General features: G+C 38.1%; 1 protein-coding gene across 4 annotated transcripts in view; it reads right to left on the bottom strand.

Moving 5' to 3' along the window:
* The window catches only part of NCKAP5 (NCK associated protein 5), an 811098-nt gene that overhangs the window by 60485 nt on the left and 728488 nt on the right, over positions 1-22125 (bottom strand). For all 4 annotated transcript variants that reach the window (XM_042462965.1, XM_042462973.1, XM_042462983.1 and 1 more), the window contains 4 exons: positions 14672-14989; positions 9624-9757; positions 7560-7689; positions 608-795 (listed from right to left, as the gene is read on the bottom strand). In XM_042462965.1, coding sequence (XP_042318899.1) covers positions 608-795; positions 7560-7689; positions 9624-9757; positions 14672-14989 — 770 coding nt within the window. The remainder of the gene's footprint in view (positions 1-607; positions 796-7559; positions 7690-9623; positions 9758-14671; positions 14990-22125) is intronic.

Raw genomic sequence — 22125 nt, 5'->3', positions numbered from 1 at the left:
GCACATTGTCTAATTAACCATAAGGCTGACTAACCCTTTGTATAGTGAGTCCAGAACTTGTATTTCTACCACCAATGTCATCAATGGTATAGGGCATGTTGTAGTTCATTTTGAAATAATAAAAGCTATTATAGTGGTATTTTTACATAAAAAAGAGATTCTGCATCTTTATATAGACCTCTAGGTTATTGTTCACCCTCATCTCCTTGAACCATCTTCAAAGTTTCAAACTGAGATATAGTTCTAGTATATTACTTTGGCATTTACTGCAAAATGACTGAGAGGAGCTGCAAGCTAAAAGTCTAGGTTTTCTCTTGTTAAAAAAAAAAAAAGACTACGGAGCTTTTCAGAGTGCCAACGTATCTTTAACACTTGGTGTTTCCAATGCACTGCTACAAATGTTGCAGCCATATATAACTTGCCTTGAGGAAAGAAGATGTTCAAAAGTTTTCTTTACTCTTCCCTGCAGTCCATGTGACATTTTCAATCTGGACATCAATAAATAGTAATGATGCGTGCAGAAAAAGAAAGTAAACCAGACATATCCCTCAAGCAAGAGAGAGGTAATAGCATTTGGAGGGGGTTGGGGAGAAGCGAGAAAACTCACACTAGGGAATGTTCTGCTCTTGCCATCTTTAGTAGACGTTCCATTCAGCTGCTCAATAAAACTGTAATGTGCTAATTGTTCAGGTCCATCCTCTCCAAAATGGCCACAGAGCTTGTGCTGGTATATATCCAAGATTGACATGGGCCTCCCCATAAAAGACTTCCTCACACTATTTTCTTCTTGCTCAGCTAAGGACAGATTTAAAAAAAACACAACTATACACACAGAGACTTATTTGAAAATCAATATATCGCTTAGCATGCTGTGTGTTTATTCAGCATAAAAATGATTCAAAGCAATCAAAAACATGGAAGATGAAGGCTATAACATCCACACAACAGGGACCCTCCCCTCCCCAATCCTCTAATGTTATGGAAGTTACGATGTAATTTAAAGCAAGGCGATTCTGGGTTACAAGTCAAGCAAGGTTTCATGCTTTTAAAAAAAGGGGAAAAATACATGCGATAAGCATTCCCAGTTTCAATTGTAGGTAATTTTCTTGTCTGAAGAGAAATTGCTAATTTTACTTTAATACATAGTTTAGACTATTAGTTTAGTTTAAATGTATATCACACTGGCCAATCTGCCCTATATATCTGGAGCACGTGTCTAGTTTCTGGTTTTATACATTTTTCCTCTCAGCTAATTACATTTTTAGTTTGTCGCCTTGTTAATCTTAAATCCTTAAGTGAGAGGTAGAAGCACTGATTGATGAGGTTATACATCTTTACAGCTACCATGGATTTCAAAATTTCCATTAAAAGCTGTGACTTTCTTAGACATTGGTTTGCCATAAAATTCCTCATTAATTGGAAAAAATATTAATGATATATTGTACTTGATATTTAATAATGATGAATGAAAATAAGTTTTATTTATGTAAAGGGTGGTTATCTAGAGAAAGGGTACAATTTTCTTCCCCTGGGACCTTTGATGGTGGTGGTGGGCAACAAAACCCAACAGTCCACTTCTGGTGTTGAATAACAGACTTTTAAAATGTTTCAACAGTGCAGGGAACCAGGTTGCAACCTATTTGAAATGGAAGAAAATAATTTAGATTTGGGTGGAATTGAGGTTGGCCCTTCTAGATGTGTCTAGGCAATAATTCCCCTCATTCTCAAGCACAGGTCATGCTTGTTGGAGCTGAGGGGAACTGAAATCTCACATCCCTACTCTGCTGGCATAGACAAAAGAGTCTATATCATAACTGCCTTGACACAATAATTAGGTTGAACATGCTAGTTTCAGATGGATGCAATATATGAAACTTTCCATGAATCTCTCACAGCTTTGAAACCTAACACAGGGTGGTGTTCATGGCTAGACAACCCCCTTCCAACCCAAGAAGGGTGCTGTTGTCATCATCCCATTAGCAATTCTTCAATTTAATTTTGTCCATCTAAAAAAGAGTCAAAAAGAGGAGTAATGGTTTGAGGGCTATTTTGCTTCTTCTTTTCTCTGGCTTTTTCTTTGCTTTCAACTACAGAGTGGCAGTGAAACTACAAAGAGAAAGGAAAGAAAATAGCCCAGTGGCCTAATTTTTCACCTTCCGCTCTGGTTGATGGAATAAAAGCGAGGTACAGCCATGAAAGTAAGTGACCAGCGGCAGCAGCAATAGCATCTGTCCTTCCAATGAGTACACAGCAAAGCACTATCATCTTTGACTGGAAGCTTGTAGGCACAGTGCAGAAAGCGAGAGGGGGAGGCAAAACTGAAAACCATGGCTTTTGGCACATGTACCAATTGTAATATTAATTTAGAACTTCTACAGGTTAAACTGGGACAAGGAAGAGAACAAATCCACAGTGCAAAACAGGAGACATTTTTTAAAAAAAATAACGAATTAATTTGTATTAGGTCTGGACATTCACCCTTCTGATTACCCTGAAAATGCCTGGGCATTTTTCTGTGTTCAGCTGGAACATTTGGGAAGACTCACAGAGCACTTTCTGCCACCTTTCCCTGCATGGCAGGGGGTTGGACTGGATGGCCCTTGTGGTCTCTTCCAACTCTATGATTCTATGATTCTATCCCTCCATTTCCCCCTCCAATTTCTTCTTTTTCATAGTAAAGCTTTTTTCTTTTGTTTTATTTTTCTGCTAAGAAGGCGAGGGAGTAGGAGAGGGAAGTGAGTGATCCAGGGGTGCATGAACAATTAAGGCATGGTCAGCTTACAGCAGATGGTGCCTGCCTTGTTTCTGCTCAGAAGAATTCAAGCAGGGGAATTTACATAGTTGATTGTCAATGTAACAAATTCTCAACTGACCCTTACTTATATTCACTGTAAAATGTATACTGAAAGTAGGGCTGACCAGCCTATAACCCACCAGAGGTTGGTTGAGTTCTATCAGCCTTAGCCAACATGGCCTGTGGTCAGGGTTGATGGGGGTTGTTATTCAAAACCAGAAGCACCACAGTGTGCCACCTTCATATAAAAATTCCCAGACACAATCTCTGAAGTATGTACAAACCTTCAAGCATTATGGAGCTTTTGGAAGAAATAACATCTTTCTTGTTCTGGCCTGAGACAGAACAGTAAGTATAAAGACTTTTTCACAAGGGGAAAATTGGAAGGTTAAAGTGGTCCCAATGCAGGGTCATCCAGGGCATTAGGGACAAGTTCACAGCCGCTTTTCACATGATGCTGCACACAATCAGGACAGACTCCAGACAGAAAGTGAGGTGAATCAGGGAAAAAGCAAATTCGCAAAACTACCGTATTTGCATTTCCACTTCATTTGTGAATTCACTCTCTTCACGTAATAACAGCCATCTGAAAACCAAGCCTTCAGATGCCTCCTGTTCCCAGATTTCCCAGGGCCCCTTGCTGATCCATGGGGGAGAGAGAATGCTTTCTTCTTAAAGGGACACAGCCACACACTCCCCTCTTTCTCTCCTTTGTCCTGCAACCTCTAATTAAGGGAGCAGCTGGTGAGAGAAGGCAGAAGGAGAGGATGTTTTGGAATTCCTCCTGAAGAGAAATGGAGGACATGTCCTGGAAAAGGAGGGCATCTGAGAGTATTAGCCCTTGCTGGAATCAGGCAGGTTTATGGAGCAGCCCCCTCCTCTTTCTTTCTCGTGTGTGTGTGTGTGTGGTTTTAAGGGAGTTTGCAAAGGGAAACCTCAACCTGCCTTCCTCTGAAACAGCTTCTGGGACACTGATCATTTCCTCCCCAAGTAAGAGTTTGTGTTTTGTCTCCTGGGCAGGGAATTACAGACTTGTGTTTTTGTGCACTTGTGCTTGTATACACTTGTGGAAATGACAGTTTGGAGCATGCACAGAAAAGGTATTTCTAAGCTAGCAATGGAGATTTGTCCTCACTCGTTTGATAGCCAAATTTGCACTGGACCCTAAGTAATGTGCTTTTAACCCCTTGTTGTGCCCTGTGTGTGATAACCATTAGCAAATTGGCTTGCTTTTCTGGGATGCCAGCACTTTAACCATTTTTGGGATGGAAGCACATAGGTTCTCATGTGAAAAAGTTAATAATCTCTTTGTCTTGCACACTTTGACTTAGGCAAGCTACTTTTTCTTAAAACTCTTTTGTCATCTGCAATAGTAGGATGATAGCATTAGCCTATATTATAAGGTGGTTGTGGAGTGTTATAGGGATTACAAAATACAGTCAGCCCTTCTTATACATGGATTTTTTATACATCCACGGTTTGAAAATGTTCAAAAAAAGTATAAATTTCAAATATCAAACCTTGATTTTCCATTTTTTATAAGGGACACCATTTTGCTATGTCATTATACTTAATGGGACTTGAGCTTCCATGGATTTTGTTATCCACGGGGGATCTTGGAACCAAACCCCAGCGTATAACAGGGGCCCACTGTAGTGTGTGTGAAGCACTTCAGATACTCAAAAGCAGTTTAAATGTTGTTGCCCTTGTTAATGAATTGATCCTGACATCGCAATATCATACCAAAAGGAAAGCCTTTTGAGGATAAAAAGCCCTTGATTGAAGGATCACTGAACACAGGCACTCATCCAACTCTACAATTGTTGATCACCTTGCATGCTGAAAATGAGATTATCTGTAGTGCCTTGGGGCACTACAAATATGTTGCTATTTCTATAATGAAAAAGTTATTTCATATCAGAATATTGATTCTAGAAAAATTTCAGGAGTCCTTAATTAAGTCATTGTCAGAAAGAGAGTGTTTTATTTAATTGTACAGTAAAATAATTGTCCCTTATTCCCCCCCCCCCCCCAATAGTCCTCTTTGGCTCAAATCCACTTCTGGTAGTGTATTCTGCAATCTACACATCAGTTTAGTCTCAAATATGTAATTTAGTGGTACCTAGGCAACACAAGAATTTTGGGGGTTATAAGCTGTGAACAAATAATGCAACACAGTGAATGATAAATACCCAATGCAATCTGCAGTTTTGTATGAACATTTCCCAGTTGGAGGAAAAGGTTCACTGTGGGAAAGTGATTGTGATCGATTCCCCCCCCCTCCCCTCCAATTGTCATCAGTCACATGTCAGTGTCTTTTGTCATTGCTTTGGATATATAAAGGCCAATATTAATAACTGGTGTGGAAAATCACGGTTCACATCTGAAGTGACAGATGATTGTCATATGCAGTGAAAGCATGGACTTTTAGATACCTCAACCAGCATCAAGGTGATGTCCTCCTTTTTCCAGTACACGCTTTCAGAAGGAATTCCGAAATGTCCTCCATTTTGAGCATGACTAAGAAACACATTGAGTGACACCATGTCGCTGTTCCCCTTTGAGAAATTTATCTACCTAGCAGCCTATCCCTTTTGTAAATAGGGGAACAGGATGGATCCTTCTGAAGTTCTTTTTTCCTAGGAGAAGCAGCAATCAAAACTCACACCCAGAGCTCAGGGCGTGTTTGTTTCTCAGAGGTGAAAAGGGCAGCAAATATTTTAGACAGTGGGCTGCTTGAGGACACAATGCAAATGTTGAAAGGAGGTTTTCCCCTTTAATTTAAATGTAATTTCAGTCAAGAGTTTGTTGCTAGTAAAGTACAATTTTAAGCATTTGTCTCACTCAGAGTTCTATAAGTATACCACAAGCCAACAAGGGCTTTTACTGAAGATAGGTTCATCAGAAAAATATGGCTGAGGAGCCCTGGTGGCGCAGTGGTTAAATGCCTGTACTGCAGCCATTTACTCGAAACCACAAGGTTGCGAGTTCAAGACCAGCAAAAGGGCCCAAGCTCGACTCAGGCTTGCATCCTTCCGAGGTCGCTAAAATGAGTACCCAGACTGTTGGGGGCTAATTAGCTTACTTGCAAATTAGCTTACTTGCTGTTCACTGCTATGATCTCTGGAATAGCGGTATATAAATAAAATAAATTATTAATTAAATTATTATAATAAAATACAATATATTGTAATCAACCATATGAAATAAATTTATGTTTATATTAGTCCTTTTAGCTTTTATTTTTAATGTCCTACATTTTTTCTTGAATGTCCTACACTTGGCAGTTTCTTGTCCTCCTTTGGAGTTAGGACATGTGGTCACCCTGTCCAGGTGCCAATGCACATATAGTTCTGTGTGCTCTTGTCTTGTTTCAGTGCTTGTTGGCTTGTTTCAGCATAACTTCAGCTACCACGTTGTCAACAACTACATCTGAACTGCTATAGCTGAACCCTTAGATTGCTGTCCATGCTCTTTAGGACTTAGATCATGTGGAGCCATCATGATTCACTGGGTATGTTGCTTAGAGAAAAAATTCCATGTTTTTGTAGATGAATTACGTGAGTTACACCTGGATATTCAAGGCATGTAAATTACCATCTAAAAATAGGAAAATAACATATCAGTAACTATTTTGGCCCTGAATCAAAAATTCATCCTGTGCTCTGGGGTGGTTTTCTGCAGTGAACATGTACTGCCTGTATTTTAATCTAGACTTTGCAGTCAATGAATAAAAATAACAAACCTGCATTTTAAAATTGTAGGCCCATCACTTATATTTAGAAGGAGAAATCCACCAAACTATCACATTTAGATTTTTGCCTCCAACTTTCAGTGACAGGCAAGATGTGGGTTTATCTAGACAAATGGGGATGGGGAAAAGGCTATTTGGAGTAGCAGCTGGTAGCGTCCACATCAGTGCGGCAACGAACCCTTTCTGGTTTTTAGTCTAGACATCAAAGGAGGTATGTGAGGCACTGAAACCGTTTTAGGGATGAAGTTCAGCACCCTGGATAGTTCCTTTAGTCAAACCAAAACCCAGACAGATACTCCTCTCAACAAAAGTGGAAGTCACCACTGGTTATAAGCATAAGGGAGAGTTTGACACAGCTTTGACTGTAGAAGTGTGAGCTTGCCACAGTAATGTGGAGATGAAAAAACTGCAGTCTGTCCTCTGTCTCCATGAATTCTGCATCCACAGATTCAACTATCTATGGCTTGGAAATATTAAAAATAATCCAGAAAGCAAACCTTGATTTTGCCATTTCACTATTTCACTATACCATTGTATTTAAGGAAACTTGAGCATCCATGGATTTTGATATCCACAGAGGGTCCTGGAACCAAATCCCAGTGGACACTAAGGGCCCACTATACGTCGATAGTCACTAGGTTATTTCAAGCTAGCAAAATATGCAGTTTTACATAAAACATAGATACCCAATAGGTGCACTACCAAAACAACACCTTAATTGTTCAACTGAAGGTGAGCTGTGGTTGGTTTTTGTTATTGTTGTTGTTGTTCTTTTGTTTTTGTATTTTTAGTTATATGTATGATTTTTAAAATATTGTATTTGGTTACTCATGGTAAACAGGGTGTGAAAGACAAGAACTGATGTATATATACAATCAAAAGCACATAATGGAAAATTAGATTTGAAAAGAGATGAGGAAAAAAAGGTACAGCACAAACAAACTGCAATCAACAGCTGCCATGACAGAGGTGAGGAGGTCTACAAATCCCTGTGTACAAATGGTAAATTACCTTGTTTATTGTTCATTAAATCCACCAACTTTTCCCCTCCAGTTCCAAAATCACTTGTTTCATATTCCAGCTCTGTCTCAGTGTCACTGCTACTGCTAGCAGAGTAAGTGCACACTCTCAGTGCCCTGTCCTGTAAAATGTACCAACAAAAGCAAAAAACAAATAGGTGTCTCAGAAGAGAAAACTTTTCAATAAATCCAAATAATTTACAATAGGAAAACCATTTTGTCTCTTTCAGACTGATCATATTTATTATTGTTGTGTGCCTTCAAGTTGTTTCCAACTTATAGTGATCGTAATACCAACCTATAATGGGCGTTTCCTGGTAAGATTTGGTCCAGAGGGACCAAATTTCCTCTGCTTTCCTCTGAGGCAGAGAGAAATGTAACCTGCCTGAGGTCACCCAGTGGGTTTTCATGGCCAAGCAAGGATCTGAACCCTGGTCTCTGGAATCCTAGTCCAATGCTCAAACCGCCACTCCATGCTAGCTTTCACACTATTCATTACATTGTCTCAATTTAACATTGATTATTCAATCAAATATAACAAATCTCTGAAAATAAGATTTCATCCTTCAGCTAGCATTGTCTGGGCACAATCTGTTAATATCCATTTTCTAAAGAAATCTTCTCAAGCTTAGCTGAGTTGCAATTTAGTTACTTTATCACTAAGTCCAAAGTTGAAAATGTAATATACAAAATAGGGTGAAGAATCAGAGAGCAATTGATTCAGTGCAAGGAGAACAGGGTAGAAATGTTTGAAGTGTTAGGTTGTACCAGATTTTGTCCAAGGAGATCTGGGTTACTCCATCAAGTTTGGTGAACTGTTAAGTGAACACTAGATATTATCGAAGGAGAACTGAGTTAAAATGTTTAGTATACCACGAGCAGTGAAATGTTAGGGAGTACCAGACATTACCAAAGGAGAACATAAAAGCATGAGCTTCATTGAGTGGATTTGGGCCACTCACACTGACATAAACATTTGAAATACACAAAGCTTCCTTACACCTAGTTGGAATATCTATCTATCTCAGACAGTATGAACTTGCTATTGCACTTGGCCTGCCTTTTACATGGGGGATCCGTTCCGGACCACCTTGCGTAAGAGGAATTGAGTGTATGCTCAAATCCTATAAGTTATGGTGTGCTGTGGATCTTGCCTTCCGTGTGAGCTCAAGTCTGCGGAAGGCAAGCCCATGGAAGGGGTAGGCCAACTGTAATATCTGAACAGTGGGCAACTGTAGAAAGCTAGAGGGCAGCATTTGCCTTTAGGAGACCTTGGTGGGCCACACCTGCTGCTGCAAAAAATCAAACAAAAACAAGCAAACAACAAAACCCAAACATTTTTGGGTTTTGAAAAACCTCTAAGGGGGATTGGGGCATATTCATTATGTTTTAGATCAAGGCCAAATTGGCCCATGGTATCTTCAAAATGTGGAGGCAATGTACGCCATTCTCCCAGTGGACACTGGAGCATTTCAAGGCAATTTAAAACAAAATGAAAAAATGTTTTTGGTCCCTGGAGGACCCATGAGAAAACGTTTTTCTTACAAAAAATGTTTTTGCATCATTTATATTTCTGTACCACTTCATCAGAGACTAAGCAGTCTCTAAGTGGTTTACAACATGTAAACCAATTGCCCCCAACATGCTGGGTACTCATTTTACCGACCTACGTAATGATATAAGGCTGAATTGACCTTGGAGCCCTCCTCTAGGAATGAATCACAACCTTGTGGCTAAAGTACTGGCATTTAACCACTGCACCACCAGGGCTCCCTTTATATGACCACACACACACACGGTCCTCCCCCCCCCCCCAAGGGGAGGCCATATGTGTCCTTCCCAGCCATAACTGCAGATGCCAAGGATTGATCCTAGAGCTTTTTGGATACAAAACTCATGCTCTGCCATCAAGGTATGGCTCTTCCCCAATGTAAACTATTTCCCAGGATTCTTGTGAGGATTACAGCAGGAAACTAACAACCATTCTAGGCAGGATATATAAACGTGGAAAATAAACAACTAATGATTTCTTCCCACATCTCTTTTTCATTTGTACCTTGGCTTTAGTAGCTTTTTTGCTACAGTCTGGAAACATCTTGTTGCTACCTCTTTCTTTTTCTGAATTTTCTAATGATGTGGAAGTCACAGAATTCTCCTCTGGTCTGCTTTTTTTCACAGGGCTCATTATTCCTGGATAACAGACAGAAGTAAATTTCTTTTTTGAACTGCAGTATATGAAAAACAGTGCTTTATTTCATCTCCATGTAAGAGTCAGGTTCTTTCACTTATCCACACTGAATACGTTGCACTGAAACCAAGACCATTTTGCTTTAAGAACGAAATATTTTAAATCGTTAAATGAGTAAAACAGAGGAAAAGTAGCAGATGGATAGATGAATGAACAAAGCAGTGAAGGAAAAGGGCAGTACACAGGGAACAGTGGTATGAGTAAAATGTATAAAAGGATATCACTAAATATTACAGAAGATATTTATAAAACTCTATCAGATTTGCCTTATGTGCCATCATATTTTGTCTACAGTCATAAAGGAAAGATGATGAACCACATTCATGCAATTTATGTGTATACTGAGATGGTCAACTATAATTTCAGTAGGCTTGGTTTGCAATGGTGTGTAATTAACCTTCAGAGTGTTGTTGGTGAAACCAGATAGTTGTACTTTTATGAGCACCAAGTTGTTAAGCCATATTTTTCTTTTTTCTTTTTTTTTTTTAATATGAATTGCTCTGAACCCTTTCTTTTGATTTCCAACACTTCCTTTCAGTTCCTAATGTGTTAGTTTGGTAGAATAGGAAGAAAGAGATAGGGCTGGTTCTTCTAATTGAGAGGAAAAGGGCAAACTGTTTAAGCTGAAAGATTTGAAAAAAAAATATCTTAGCACATGGTCTCAGCCAATTCGTTTCTTTATTCTTTGAACTAGCACCATGAAGAACAAGAATAAATTCACAGGATTTTGATGTTGTAGGAGTGTGTGAGAGAGAGAAATAGAGGGGGATATAGAACATGAGACAGAGATGGAGGGAGGAGGGAGGAAGATGGGTCAGATGATAAAGTTTGAGAGTGAAAAAATATGACCTCCCAATTTGCTCTATACTCTTTTTTGCATCCCTTCAAGACAATTTAATTAAGAAACAAACCCTAGAAGGCTGGTGCAGTGAATATTAGCATTAAGATCAGGACAATCTTACTGCTACTGACTTCTTATGAAGCAATTCAGTGCTTGCAGTTTCTATTCAATTTGTTATAATGACAGTGTTTAATCACGGAGTCTACTCTATAGCACGGTGCTGAATTGAGGTCACACATGTGGCTATCCAAGCATGTAGCACATAATCTATAACTAAGATTCTCTTCTGAATCTCCCTCAGTTGTGCTATTAATTAACAATTTGCTTATTTTTTTTAAAAAAAGTGAATTAAAAATATCTTTTCTTCAGCTTTGATCTGAAATGAGCAGGAGAGCTTCCAATGAAGCGTGCAATGTCTGTTTGCATTCCATTATAACCACTGCAAAATTGCGTTGGGAATATTGCTAAATCAACTAAATTCCAACATGTTTAATTAGAAGACTTCTCATAAACTCCCAAGAATCTTTAATGTACCCTATTTACTTCTTTGCTCAATTTAAATATTGACACATTAAGAAAACATTATTTGGTAGTCTTGCAAAAAACTTCAGTGAAATGTCAGTGAAGGTGGAGGTAATTTTACTACATAATTATACACTGTGAACACACTGACGTAGCCTACCCATTTTTTTCAGCTGTATAAGTTACTTGGAATGCCTGATTTTCAGTTAAGGTGGAATGTCAGACTCTTAGAAGATCCACATCATTCTCATTCTTGTTAACCTCATTTAAAAAGTAGATGAATTTTCTCTGGTCCTGTAATAGAAGTGGGTATGAGATAACCACACAGGTAGGCTTTGATGACCTCAGAAGCTATGTTTGCATGGATTATGGAAGTAAATTGGACTATAGCAGTAAACTGGTCTGGGATTCAAAGTGATCTAGTCTTATTATAACTGCTTGACTTTGGGATTATAATTGGCACAGTCTTGGTTTGACTACATGTATAACTTTAGTGATTTCCAACAAAACACTCATTGCAGGATAGTATATTATCTTATAAAATTTGCAATGTAATTTGAAATAATTTATTAAAGATCATAACTCATGAAACTATGGCTTCATTTAATCGTCATATAGCCATTTATTACTATTATAGATAGTTATCCTATACTGACCTAAATCTAAGGGTGAATCTACACTGTAGAAATAATGCAGTTTGAAACCACTTTAAGTGCTATAAATCCATCCTATGGAATGCTGAGATTTGTAGTTTAACCCTTGTTAAACTTTTATTTAGCCTTCTCTGCTAAAGAAATACCTTTCTTTAGCCTTCTCTGCCAAAGAATGCTGATGCCTCACCAAATTACAAATCCCAGGGTCCTGTAGGATGGAGCCACAGCAGTTAAAGCCGTGTCAAACTGCACAATTCCTACACTGTAGAAGTGCTTTTTCTTACTTGGCATATTGAAACAGCAATGTTGGTTTTATCTAATTCCTAATTTCAGGTCTTCATGCTTTTTATCTGACTGGTAGGAAAGTGAGACCCAGTATTTACAATTTGTTAAGAAAACCAAGAGTTCTTTCAATATTTTGGTGCTTATTTTCTTAAAATTATTACTTTACAATTTTATGTTTCCCCATTTCTTCCTATATTTTTTCTTTCCTAAAACAATTTTATAGACTCATCTACTCATTCTGAGCCCACCAAATGAGGGGTAATTATCAACCTATTCATCAAAACTGTAACACAGCCACACATCCAGTGGGCGTGGCCCGACAATCAGACTGGCCAGTAACAGATGCTATAGTGCTAGCTTTGTAAAAGTGGAAAGGCAAGGAAATGAGATGTCAGTATTCTCGCCATCTTTTCATTTCTAATGGTGAAATTCAATTGTTATGTCTGTTTGCAGTGGATGGGTAGGTTCTGTTGCATGAACAGAAATCCACTGCACAACATGTGATGTAGCCCTAAGCTTATTAACCACATATAGCAGCTTCAGGAAGAGAATTCTTGGTATTAATCTTCCATAGGGATAAAAATGATTTCTGCTAATTCAAAAAGCCAAGGGAATGGAGAACTGGGAGAAAGGCACAGAGTGAGAATTCTCTGCAGGCAGTGTTATCATAAACTTGTCTCTAACTCCTAAAACATGATCTGTTTAAAGCCTGCAATCCATTCAGAAACTACTTCAGGTTTTGTGTCCTTCAGTCAGGCTATTCTTGTAGACATGACCATGGCCTGTGTAAAGTACTTGAGATCATGAGCGTGATAGTATCTCCTTAACCTGATCTCTGTTGTTGCTCAGAAAGGCAAGAGAAGATGTAGACGTGCCATCCCCATTATTTGCTATGACCTATAATGCAATTATAATGAAAGTCGAACAATAGTGAAAGCACATGCCACAGTTACAAACATTCATTTTAGAGACATTTATATTTTCAAACCTACTCTTCAAAAATAATTGCAGAAATGAATAATATTGCGCATTAGGATCTGTTTTAAGGTCTCACTCATATTTATATATCTACATCTATATATCTATATACTTATATATCTATATATTTATATGAGGTCTAATAAGAGTAACAAACTGAGGAACCTGGGCTGTAGTGTACTACTTTTATTTCATGTTGAGTTATTGATTTACATGTTTTATATATAAGAGCACATGTTCCCTTGCTGCATCTCACCATTTTATGCTGCTTGTATACTGATCTACTTTTGTGTGGTATTCATATTTGTCAAAGACTTAGCATTTATCAAGCTTTATGTTCGCTTCAAGACATCAGCAATTGCCTCTAACGTAAATGTTGTTCACCTAAAGGAGAATTCACTATACTAATATTATATAAGTATGTGTACCCTGGATGATGTCTGAAGATCATATTCCTGCCATATCAGTTGTTAATATCTCTCTGCACACATGCTCTTGCCTTGTCTTTGTTATATCATCCATTTCTTAAGTTAACCCAATATATATACATATCATATGAAACATATCCATAAATCACCTTCATTTTATCATAAATTAAAAAGGGCATTTGAAAAACTATATTTGACAAGTCATTTATCCACTGCAAGAGTTCTCCTGATATGATGAAACTTATTATTATGGATCTCATTTTGGGAGAAAGGCAGGATGTTAATCCAATAAACAAATAAAATAAATAAATAAATACGCAGCATGAATGGCTGATTGCAGTCAATCTGATCAGAGTTGTCCTTTTTCCATTCTATTGATGGGGACCATTTGGGACTTAAGCCATTCATTCAGTGTGGAAGTATGTACATATCTCTGGACCCCCCCCCCAAAAAAAAATCCATGCTATACCAAAATCTACTTGGTGATGGCCCAATAGATCAGACTCCAAAATTCTATTAATAAAATAATTGTATTGTTGAGTTGTGTGCATTTGTGTGTGTGCATACATACGGTTGGCCTTCCGTTTTCATGGGGGAATCTGTTCCACACACACACACACACACACACACACACAAAATGGAGGCTTGTGCATATTCAACTCCCATAGGCTTGAATGGGGCATGGGCCTGTGCTGCGGCAGCCCAGGTGTGCGCACCATTGAAGACAGCAGAGATCACCCCTCTGCAGATATTCAAGGGCGTGGATCTTGGATCTGCGAGTTATGAGGGGCGAATGTGTGTGTATGAGAAATTTTGTAAGCCAGGTTTTAACATTTTTAGTACTTAGGTTTGTTTTTAGTCTCAAGATAAACCTGTCCTGGCTTGGCCTTGATGTTATCTGAGAGCTATTTAGAGATTTGGTGTGTCACAGAGCAGACTTTATAAAATGACAGATTAGTATTTCATGTAACAGGATTTCAACGTCAGTGTGGTCACTAGCTTGTTAACCTTCTAGAGTAACTTTGAAGAATCTTTGCAGCTGTGCATTTCACATGTCTTTTATGCAATGTCATTACTAAAGGTCTCTGCTAAGGGAAACAGACAACAGAGCACAAAGAACCTAATTTGCAGCATAACTGTCATTTTTACCTGCAAAAGCTGGTTTTGGGAGGCGGCTCAGAACAGGCCGTAATCCTTTAGCTGTCATGGTAGGATCAGATGCTGAATGAGATATTATGCTCTCCAGAGATCCCTGGTTCTTATTAGCTGTTGAAGGCACTTCGCGCTCAAGGGTTTTGGCCTTCTCAGAAGGAACCTGAGGAAAAGTGTGTCCAGGTGATGTGAAAACTTGAGTTTCGAAATCCAGTTCTTGTTTAGAAACATGTCTTCCAGTTGATCGGTTTCCTGAGTCAGGGAGAGGGAAGGTTCCTATTCCACTGTCCAGTGTTCTCATTTGGCAACAGGATTCTAAGAAAATACAATGTAATTTGGTGAAACTCAAAAATCTTGAAGGACATCTTGAAGAAAGAACTTTTGAGAAAAGAAAAGGACTCTATCTTAGTGGCACATCTGTTTTGCACACAGATCCCTTTTATTTCTAGTTAAAAGTATCTCAGACTTTAAAGCTGGGGTGGGTGTTTGTGATTCTAGAGAACTACTGAGAATCAGAATGCATAATACTGGTTTAGAATATGAACATAAGAATATAAGAAGAGCTGGGGTGGATTCATCTAGACCTATCTAAGCCAATGATCTGTCGGAGCATTGGCCTAAATCCAAGTGTTAGTTCCAGTTAGAGTGGGCACACTGAATGACTTCCTAAATGATAAGTCAACAATTATGCAAATCCCATTGATTGATGTAAATCCCATTGAATCAATTGCTGAATGGTAAATTGACATTTATGCAAATCCCATTGATTCAATGGGTTTATACTGGTTGGACTAGCAAATGTATTTAGGCCAACATCCCACAGTTGTCAGCCAGCCATTGCTACTGGAGGAATGAAAAGTCCCACTATGAACAATACTAACCATATCATGAATCAATTTGTCTAATCTCCGTTTGAGGTGGCTGCTACAGGTTGTGACAGTTACCTCCACAGTTTAGATGTACGAAAAAGTACTCTGTTTCCCCCCTCTTCCCTGAATTATTCAGTTTATTGCATGGCTGTTTTTTACTACTGTGTATTTGAAAAAAGGTATCCTTACCAAATTTCCACATATCATGTATAATTTTATATATCTTTGGCTGCAGAAATAATACTGTTTGACATCACCTTAACTGTATTGGCTCAATACTAAGGAATTTTGGGATTTATTTTGTGAGATATTAAACCTTCTGTCAGAGAGCTCTGGTGTCACAAACTCCAAATCGCAGGATTCCATAATACTGACCCATGGCAGTTAAAGCAGTGTCAAACTGCATATTATTGCAGCTCAGATGCCACTTGCATCACACTTACCCATTATTCCCCTTTATCTATGCTAAGGAGTTGCAGATGCTGTAACTGTTTTCACAGGGTAACTCCTAATATGGAAGTTCTTTGACAATTTTGATTACCTACCCCTTGTTGCATTTTCCTCAGCTATGCAATATTCAGTTTGGAGAAATATTTTTGAACCTATTTATTGTCGTTTGGTTCTTGTTCTAACAAGCATCAACAATTTGGTATCATCAGCAAATCTTTGCACCTCATTTGCACCCCAACCTAAAATCATTTATTAAGAAGATAAAAACTAGCAGTCCCATTTATTTATTTATACCCCGGTTTTCTTAAAATTGGAACTCATGCCAGATTAGAATTTTTAAAAGAACAACACAGCTAAAAACTTACAAAAAGGGCATATTAAAATGGAATTAAATTATTCACAGTATTGATACTGAAAAGTAATTCTGTGCTTTCTGTTCTTTAACCAGTTACCATTCCATAAGTGGGCCTTTCCTCTGATCCAGTGCTTACTGGGTATTGCTATTCTCTATAGACCCTAGTTAGATCAAATGTTCTGAACTTGTTTAATGCTGGTTACATGTTCAAAAAATAGTGAACACTTAAGAAGTACTGGCTCTTCAAGTGTTGTGGCATGCATATATATATATATATATATATATATATATATATATATTTCTATGCTCATTAGAAAAGAACACATGTTCAACTAGAATTAATAATTACCACAAAATTAATCAGAGTGAAAGCTGCACAGTTAACCTCTGTCTGGGTGATTAAGACACACACATTGTAAAAGGCCCAACTCATAATCTTTTTAAGCAAAATGCTTAAGGGTAAATTTAAATTTAATCTGGGATACTATTGCATACAAAAAGTAAATAATAATGTAGCTGGTAAGATGATACCTCTTTTTATAGTCATTGCTATTCCATTCCCCAAAAGGCACTCTCATGATACCATTCTGCTACTATTGCTTAGTCTCTACATACTGCCTTAAGTTGTCAGGATAAGATTAGGTTTACTGTTTCCAGAGGGCAACTCAATCCTAAAGGGTTACCTACTACCAGTGATCATTTTATTTTGAACTAGAACTGTAACTTTCCTTGAATGCACCAGCAAGGATATTTGGGATTTCAGCAAGGAAATACAGCCTTTGTCACAAGACTCATTTCAGTATCAGCAGCTCATATCAAAGATGTATAAACTTGGCTTAGGAGATTCTGTGGGTGAAAGGTTATAAGGAATAAATCTCTGAGCAGAATATGAGTATCCTAAGTGAAGGAACTAGTTTGTTTCAGGACCACAGTTAGCTATCTTTCCAGAGACAGCTCTAGGGAAAGAAAATACTGTATATAAAGAAATAAAAATGTAAATCCACATTCTATCTGCTGTAGATACTTTAGCTGGCATCTGTTTCATCAAGTTTTTGAGTTACAGAAATATGATTAATTTTTTTTAATTAAAAGGGCATTTAGGCATTAATAACTGTGTGTAGCCAGTGTGGTGTGGTGGTTTGACTGTTTGACTCTGGAGATCAGGATTCAATTCACCACTCAGACATGAAACTCACTGAGTGACCTTGGGCAAGTCACACGCTCTCAGCCTCAGAAGAAGGCAATGGCAAGCCACCTCTGAACAAATCATGCTAAGAAAATCCCATCATTTTAGGGTTGCCACAAATTGGAAATGACTTGAAGGTGCACAGCAGCAACAATAACAACAATTAATATTTGCAGCCATGTGGCAATTACAGCTGATTGCCATTCCAGCATCATGAACAGATCTCTCTCTCTCTCTCTCTCTCTCGCATGCACATGTGCACACACGTGCACGCGCGCACACAGAGATACACACTTGTTGATGTTGTTGTAACTGACCTAAACAACCACCAGACTCAGGGTGAACAAATCCATTGCCTTGGCTTGCTTTTTTGCATGAAATATTTTAAATCAGGCTTAACTGTTAAGGGGAATGTTCTTCCCAAAGTCCGCTGGTAGTGACAGCCTTAACATCTCTACCAGTTAAGCTAAATCCAGGCATGCTTAGTGTAAGTGCTGCAAAGAGAAGGAAACTGGAGTGAAAGCAGAGAAAGCTTCTGCTTTCTGAGGTCTTTTATTATTTCATTGCTGGGTTTGGGCTTTAACTGAGTTTTTACCTGTGTGTTAGTGAATGGATAGTAAAGTCTTATATATGTTTTTACTGTAGAATAGGAATCCCACTTTTAATAAGTTGAAAACTACAGCATCCAACTGTGAATGGGAGTATTTCTTATATACACATGATTTTAGCTGATACTATTTACGCTTGTGTTTTGCTTCTGAATGCAAATGCCTTTTGAACCCATCTCAGCCATTTTCAGCAACACTGTGGCTTTTGCACATTTCAGTAAAGAATCAGCTGATGGCACATTTCTCCTTGTCATGCATTTTTATTTTTGCAGCTGAGGCAGTTAAAAAACGACAACAGCTAAGTCCATCCCCCCCCCCACCAATTTTTTGGTGGCCCTCATCTCTAAAAAAGAAATAGCGGACATAGACAAAACCCCCGATAGTGCTGTAGAGAGTATGTGTGTGAGGTAACACATGTCTCTACAAATTATCCTAGCAGTTCTCAAAAGGTTAACTCCAAGATATGGACACTCTTTGTCTCTCTGAGGAAATGGACTAGTGTCAGAGTTCAGGATCCAAGACGAGTGCATACAATCACTCCATTTATGAGAGATATTCCATCACACAGAGAGACACATGTATTTCACCCATTGGTGATAATTTCCTGCTAATGGCAAAGATCTCATGGTAATGGAATTATTTAATGTCAGCCCTGCTGCAATTTTGTTACGTGTCGTCGACTCACATTTAGGTGGTTTATGATGGTCATAACTTTTGCTTTTGCATGAACGACTCAAACACTCTGCTATGGACTCGGAGTTGCTGTGATCAGAATACTGTACTAGCAAAAACAGTCGGCCCTCCTTATCCACAGATTTTTTATCCACGGATTCAAGCATCCACGGCTAGAAAATATTCCAAAAAAGAATAAATTCCAAAAAGCAAACCTTGATTTTGCCATTTGATATAAGGGACACCATTTTTCTATGCCATTATATTTAATGGGACTTGAGCATCCATTGATTTTGTTATTCAAGGAGGGTCCTAGAACCAAACCCCAGTGGATAACAAGATCCCACTGTACCTTTATTTAGCCACAAGCTGATCTGTACAGAAGGCAACAGGGAAGAATCTGATGATAGGCCGCCAAAGTACTACTATGAAGCTGTGTTTTTATACTATATTTTAGCCTGACTACCTTAAGGGTAGTTAATCTGAGGACTACAGTCCTTAACATGTTGAATTGGAATACCCATGGTTAACTGTAATTATTATACAGAGCACTACTGAAGCGAATATGAAATGAAACATTGGTCTTATTAAATCTGAATGTAGGAACTGATCAAAATAGTTATCTAAATAGAGAGCAAGTGTGGCATAGTGGTTTGGGTCCAAATTTCCTCTTAGCCATGGAAAATCACTGGATGGTCTTGGACAAGCAACATTCTCTCAGCCTGAGTGGCAGACCTCCTCTGAAGAAATCTTGTGAAGCAAACTCCACATACAGGATCACCATATGTTGGAAATGACTTGAAGGCACACAACAACAACCACCAATTATAAAACTAGTTATAAATTCTGAAGTATCCACCTCACAGCCTTAGACATATATTTGGAACTTTTAGATTGTAAGCCCGAGGGCAGGGAACCGTCCAATTAAAAAGATTGTATGTATAGCGCTGTGTAAATTTACAGCGCTTTATAAATAAAGCTTAATAATAATAATAATAATAATAATAATAATAATAATAATAATAACTTTTGATTGGAACCCAGTCTTAATTGTACTGTGAAACTGAAATGTGTTGAAATTCCCAGAGTATGATTTATTGATGCTAATGGATCTTCCTTCCAATCAATGTGGAAATGGACAATGTCAGCCTGCAAACAGAACTCATTTGCTTCTACCTTGCAAGCTGTGTCTGTCTGTGTGTGTGTGTGTGTGTGTGTGTGTATCTGTTGAATTTTTTGTAACCAAACTACAAATGTAATTCTTTCTTTCTTTCTTTGTAAAGATTTTGTGGATAATTTGTTATTAACCCATGCAGCTATACCCCACCCATAAATTGATACAGAGATTGAGATCTTCCTATGCTCAGAGTTTTAGTAACATACTCTGCTTCCTTCAAGTGTCTGATCTGACTTTATTTAAAGGAATTAAACAAATATTTATTATTCATTGTTTCAATAGCCCCAGTTCACTGTGATTACTCCTTGACAGGTTTGGGATTTGTTTCCTGTATTACATGGTGCCCACTATTGATTTTCAGAAGAAAATCATCCTCTGCTGTATAGATTGTAGCAAAATCTTTGACTGTGTAAATCATGAATAACCATGGATCACTCTTAATAACCCAATACAAGTTCCAGCTAGACTCCCCCCTCTGACAGCAAGGGTAGCTGGCTGATGGGGTTTTTTTAATACTGATTTTAATAGTTTTACTGTATTTGTATTGTTGTATAATTTTGCTTGATGTATGTATTATATTGTTTTGATTTGTTGTTCACCGCCCTGATCATGGGAAGGGCGGTATACAAATAAAATTTTATTATTATTATTATTAAACAAATGGGTGTGCAATAACATTTGATTGTGCTGATAGATTATCTGTACTCAGGAAAAGAGCCTACTCTTCAGACTGAATATAGAGAAACAGAATGGTTTCCAAATGGCAATGGGGTCCCCCAAATGAATGCTGAATGTATCATGCATGAGGACAATAACATCAAAAATCCACAAAACAGTGATACCATTGTTTTTTGTTGGTTTTTTGGGCTATGTGGCCATATTCTAGAAGAGTATGTGCATGGGGGAACAGCACACATGCAGGTGACGGAGCAGCCCACATGCATGGGTGACGGAACAGTGTGTGGTGAGGATGGAGTGTGAGGGATTGTGTGTGGGGGGGTGACCAGATGTCACTCTCCTTCTGGGGTGTCACCTGGTGCAGGCCACCACAACCCCAGTGATGCTACTGGATATTCATAGCCTCTTCAGATTCAGGAAAGTAAAATTAGCAACACAAAAAGATACTTCCTTTGAGATCCAGGATGTCTCCATCCTTTGTAAGGCTACAAATCTATTTGTTAGGCAGAGAACATAGACTTGTCCATGACATGTATTTTGTGCCTTTTGGTTGCATCAATACACATATCAGTTTTGTGGATTTTTGATGTTATTGTACTGTACTTTGTTATATGGCCAACATGGCTATCCATGGATATGTATCATACATAACGTAGGATTAGACTCAGAGCATAGAAAAGTGAAAACCGAAGAAAGGAACATTAACAATTTAAGATATACAGATGATACCATATTACTAACAGAAAGCAGAGAAGATATTGGAGGATTGCTGAAGAAAGTCAGTGAAGAAAATGCAAAGGCAGGTTTACAACTTAACATTAAGAAAACAAAAATAGCAACCACAGATGATTAACATATCTTCAAAGCAGATGGCGAAGGTATTGAAACAGGCCAAGATTTTCCATTCTTTGGCTTGGTCATTAATCAGAATGAAGACTACAGAAATCAGCAGACTAGGACTTGGAAGGGCTGCTATGAAGGAAGTAGGTAAAGATATTTCACTGAATACTAAAGTTAGGACTATGCATGCCATCACATCTCTACTTTCTATGTATGATTGTGAAAGCTGGATAGTGAGGAAAGTTGATAAGAAGAAAATCAACTCATTTGAAATGTGGTGCTGAAGAAGAATTCTACAGATACTGTGAGCTGCTAAAAAGACAAATACATGGGTCCTAGAGCAAATAAAGCCTGAACTCTCTCTCTAGAAGCCAAGATTACTAAACTGAGACTGTCATACCTTGACCATATTATGAGAAGATATGACTCACTCAAAATACTCCCCTACCCCCAAATTTCCAAAAGCAAACTGTGATATTGCCATTTTGTACAATGGACACAATTTTACTACACCATTGTATATAATGAGACTTGAGCATCCACAGAATTTGGTTTACAGGGGATCCTGGAACCAAATCCCAATAGATACCAAAAATCCACTATATAAAGGCAAATG

Source organism: Sceloporus undulatus, chromosome 1, assembly GCF_019175285.1.
Source record: "Sceloporus undulatus isolate JIND9_A2432 ecotype Alabama chromosome 1, SceUnd_v1.1, whole genome shotgun sequence".
NCBI classification, from domain to species: Eukaryota; Metazoa; Chordata; class Lepidosauria; order Squamata; family Phrynosomatidae; genus Sceloporus; species Sceloporus undulatus.
This window is presented reverse-complemented; position numbering and strand designations above follow the sequence as displayed.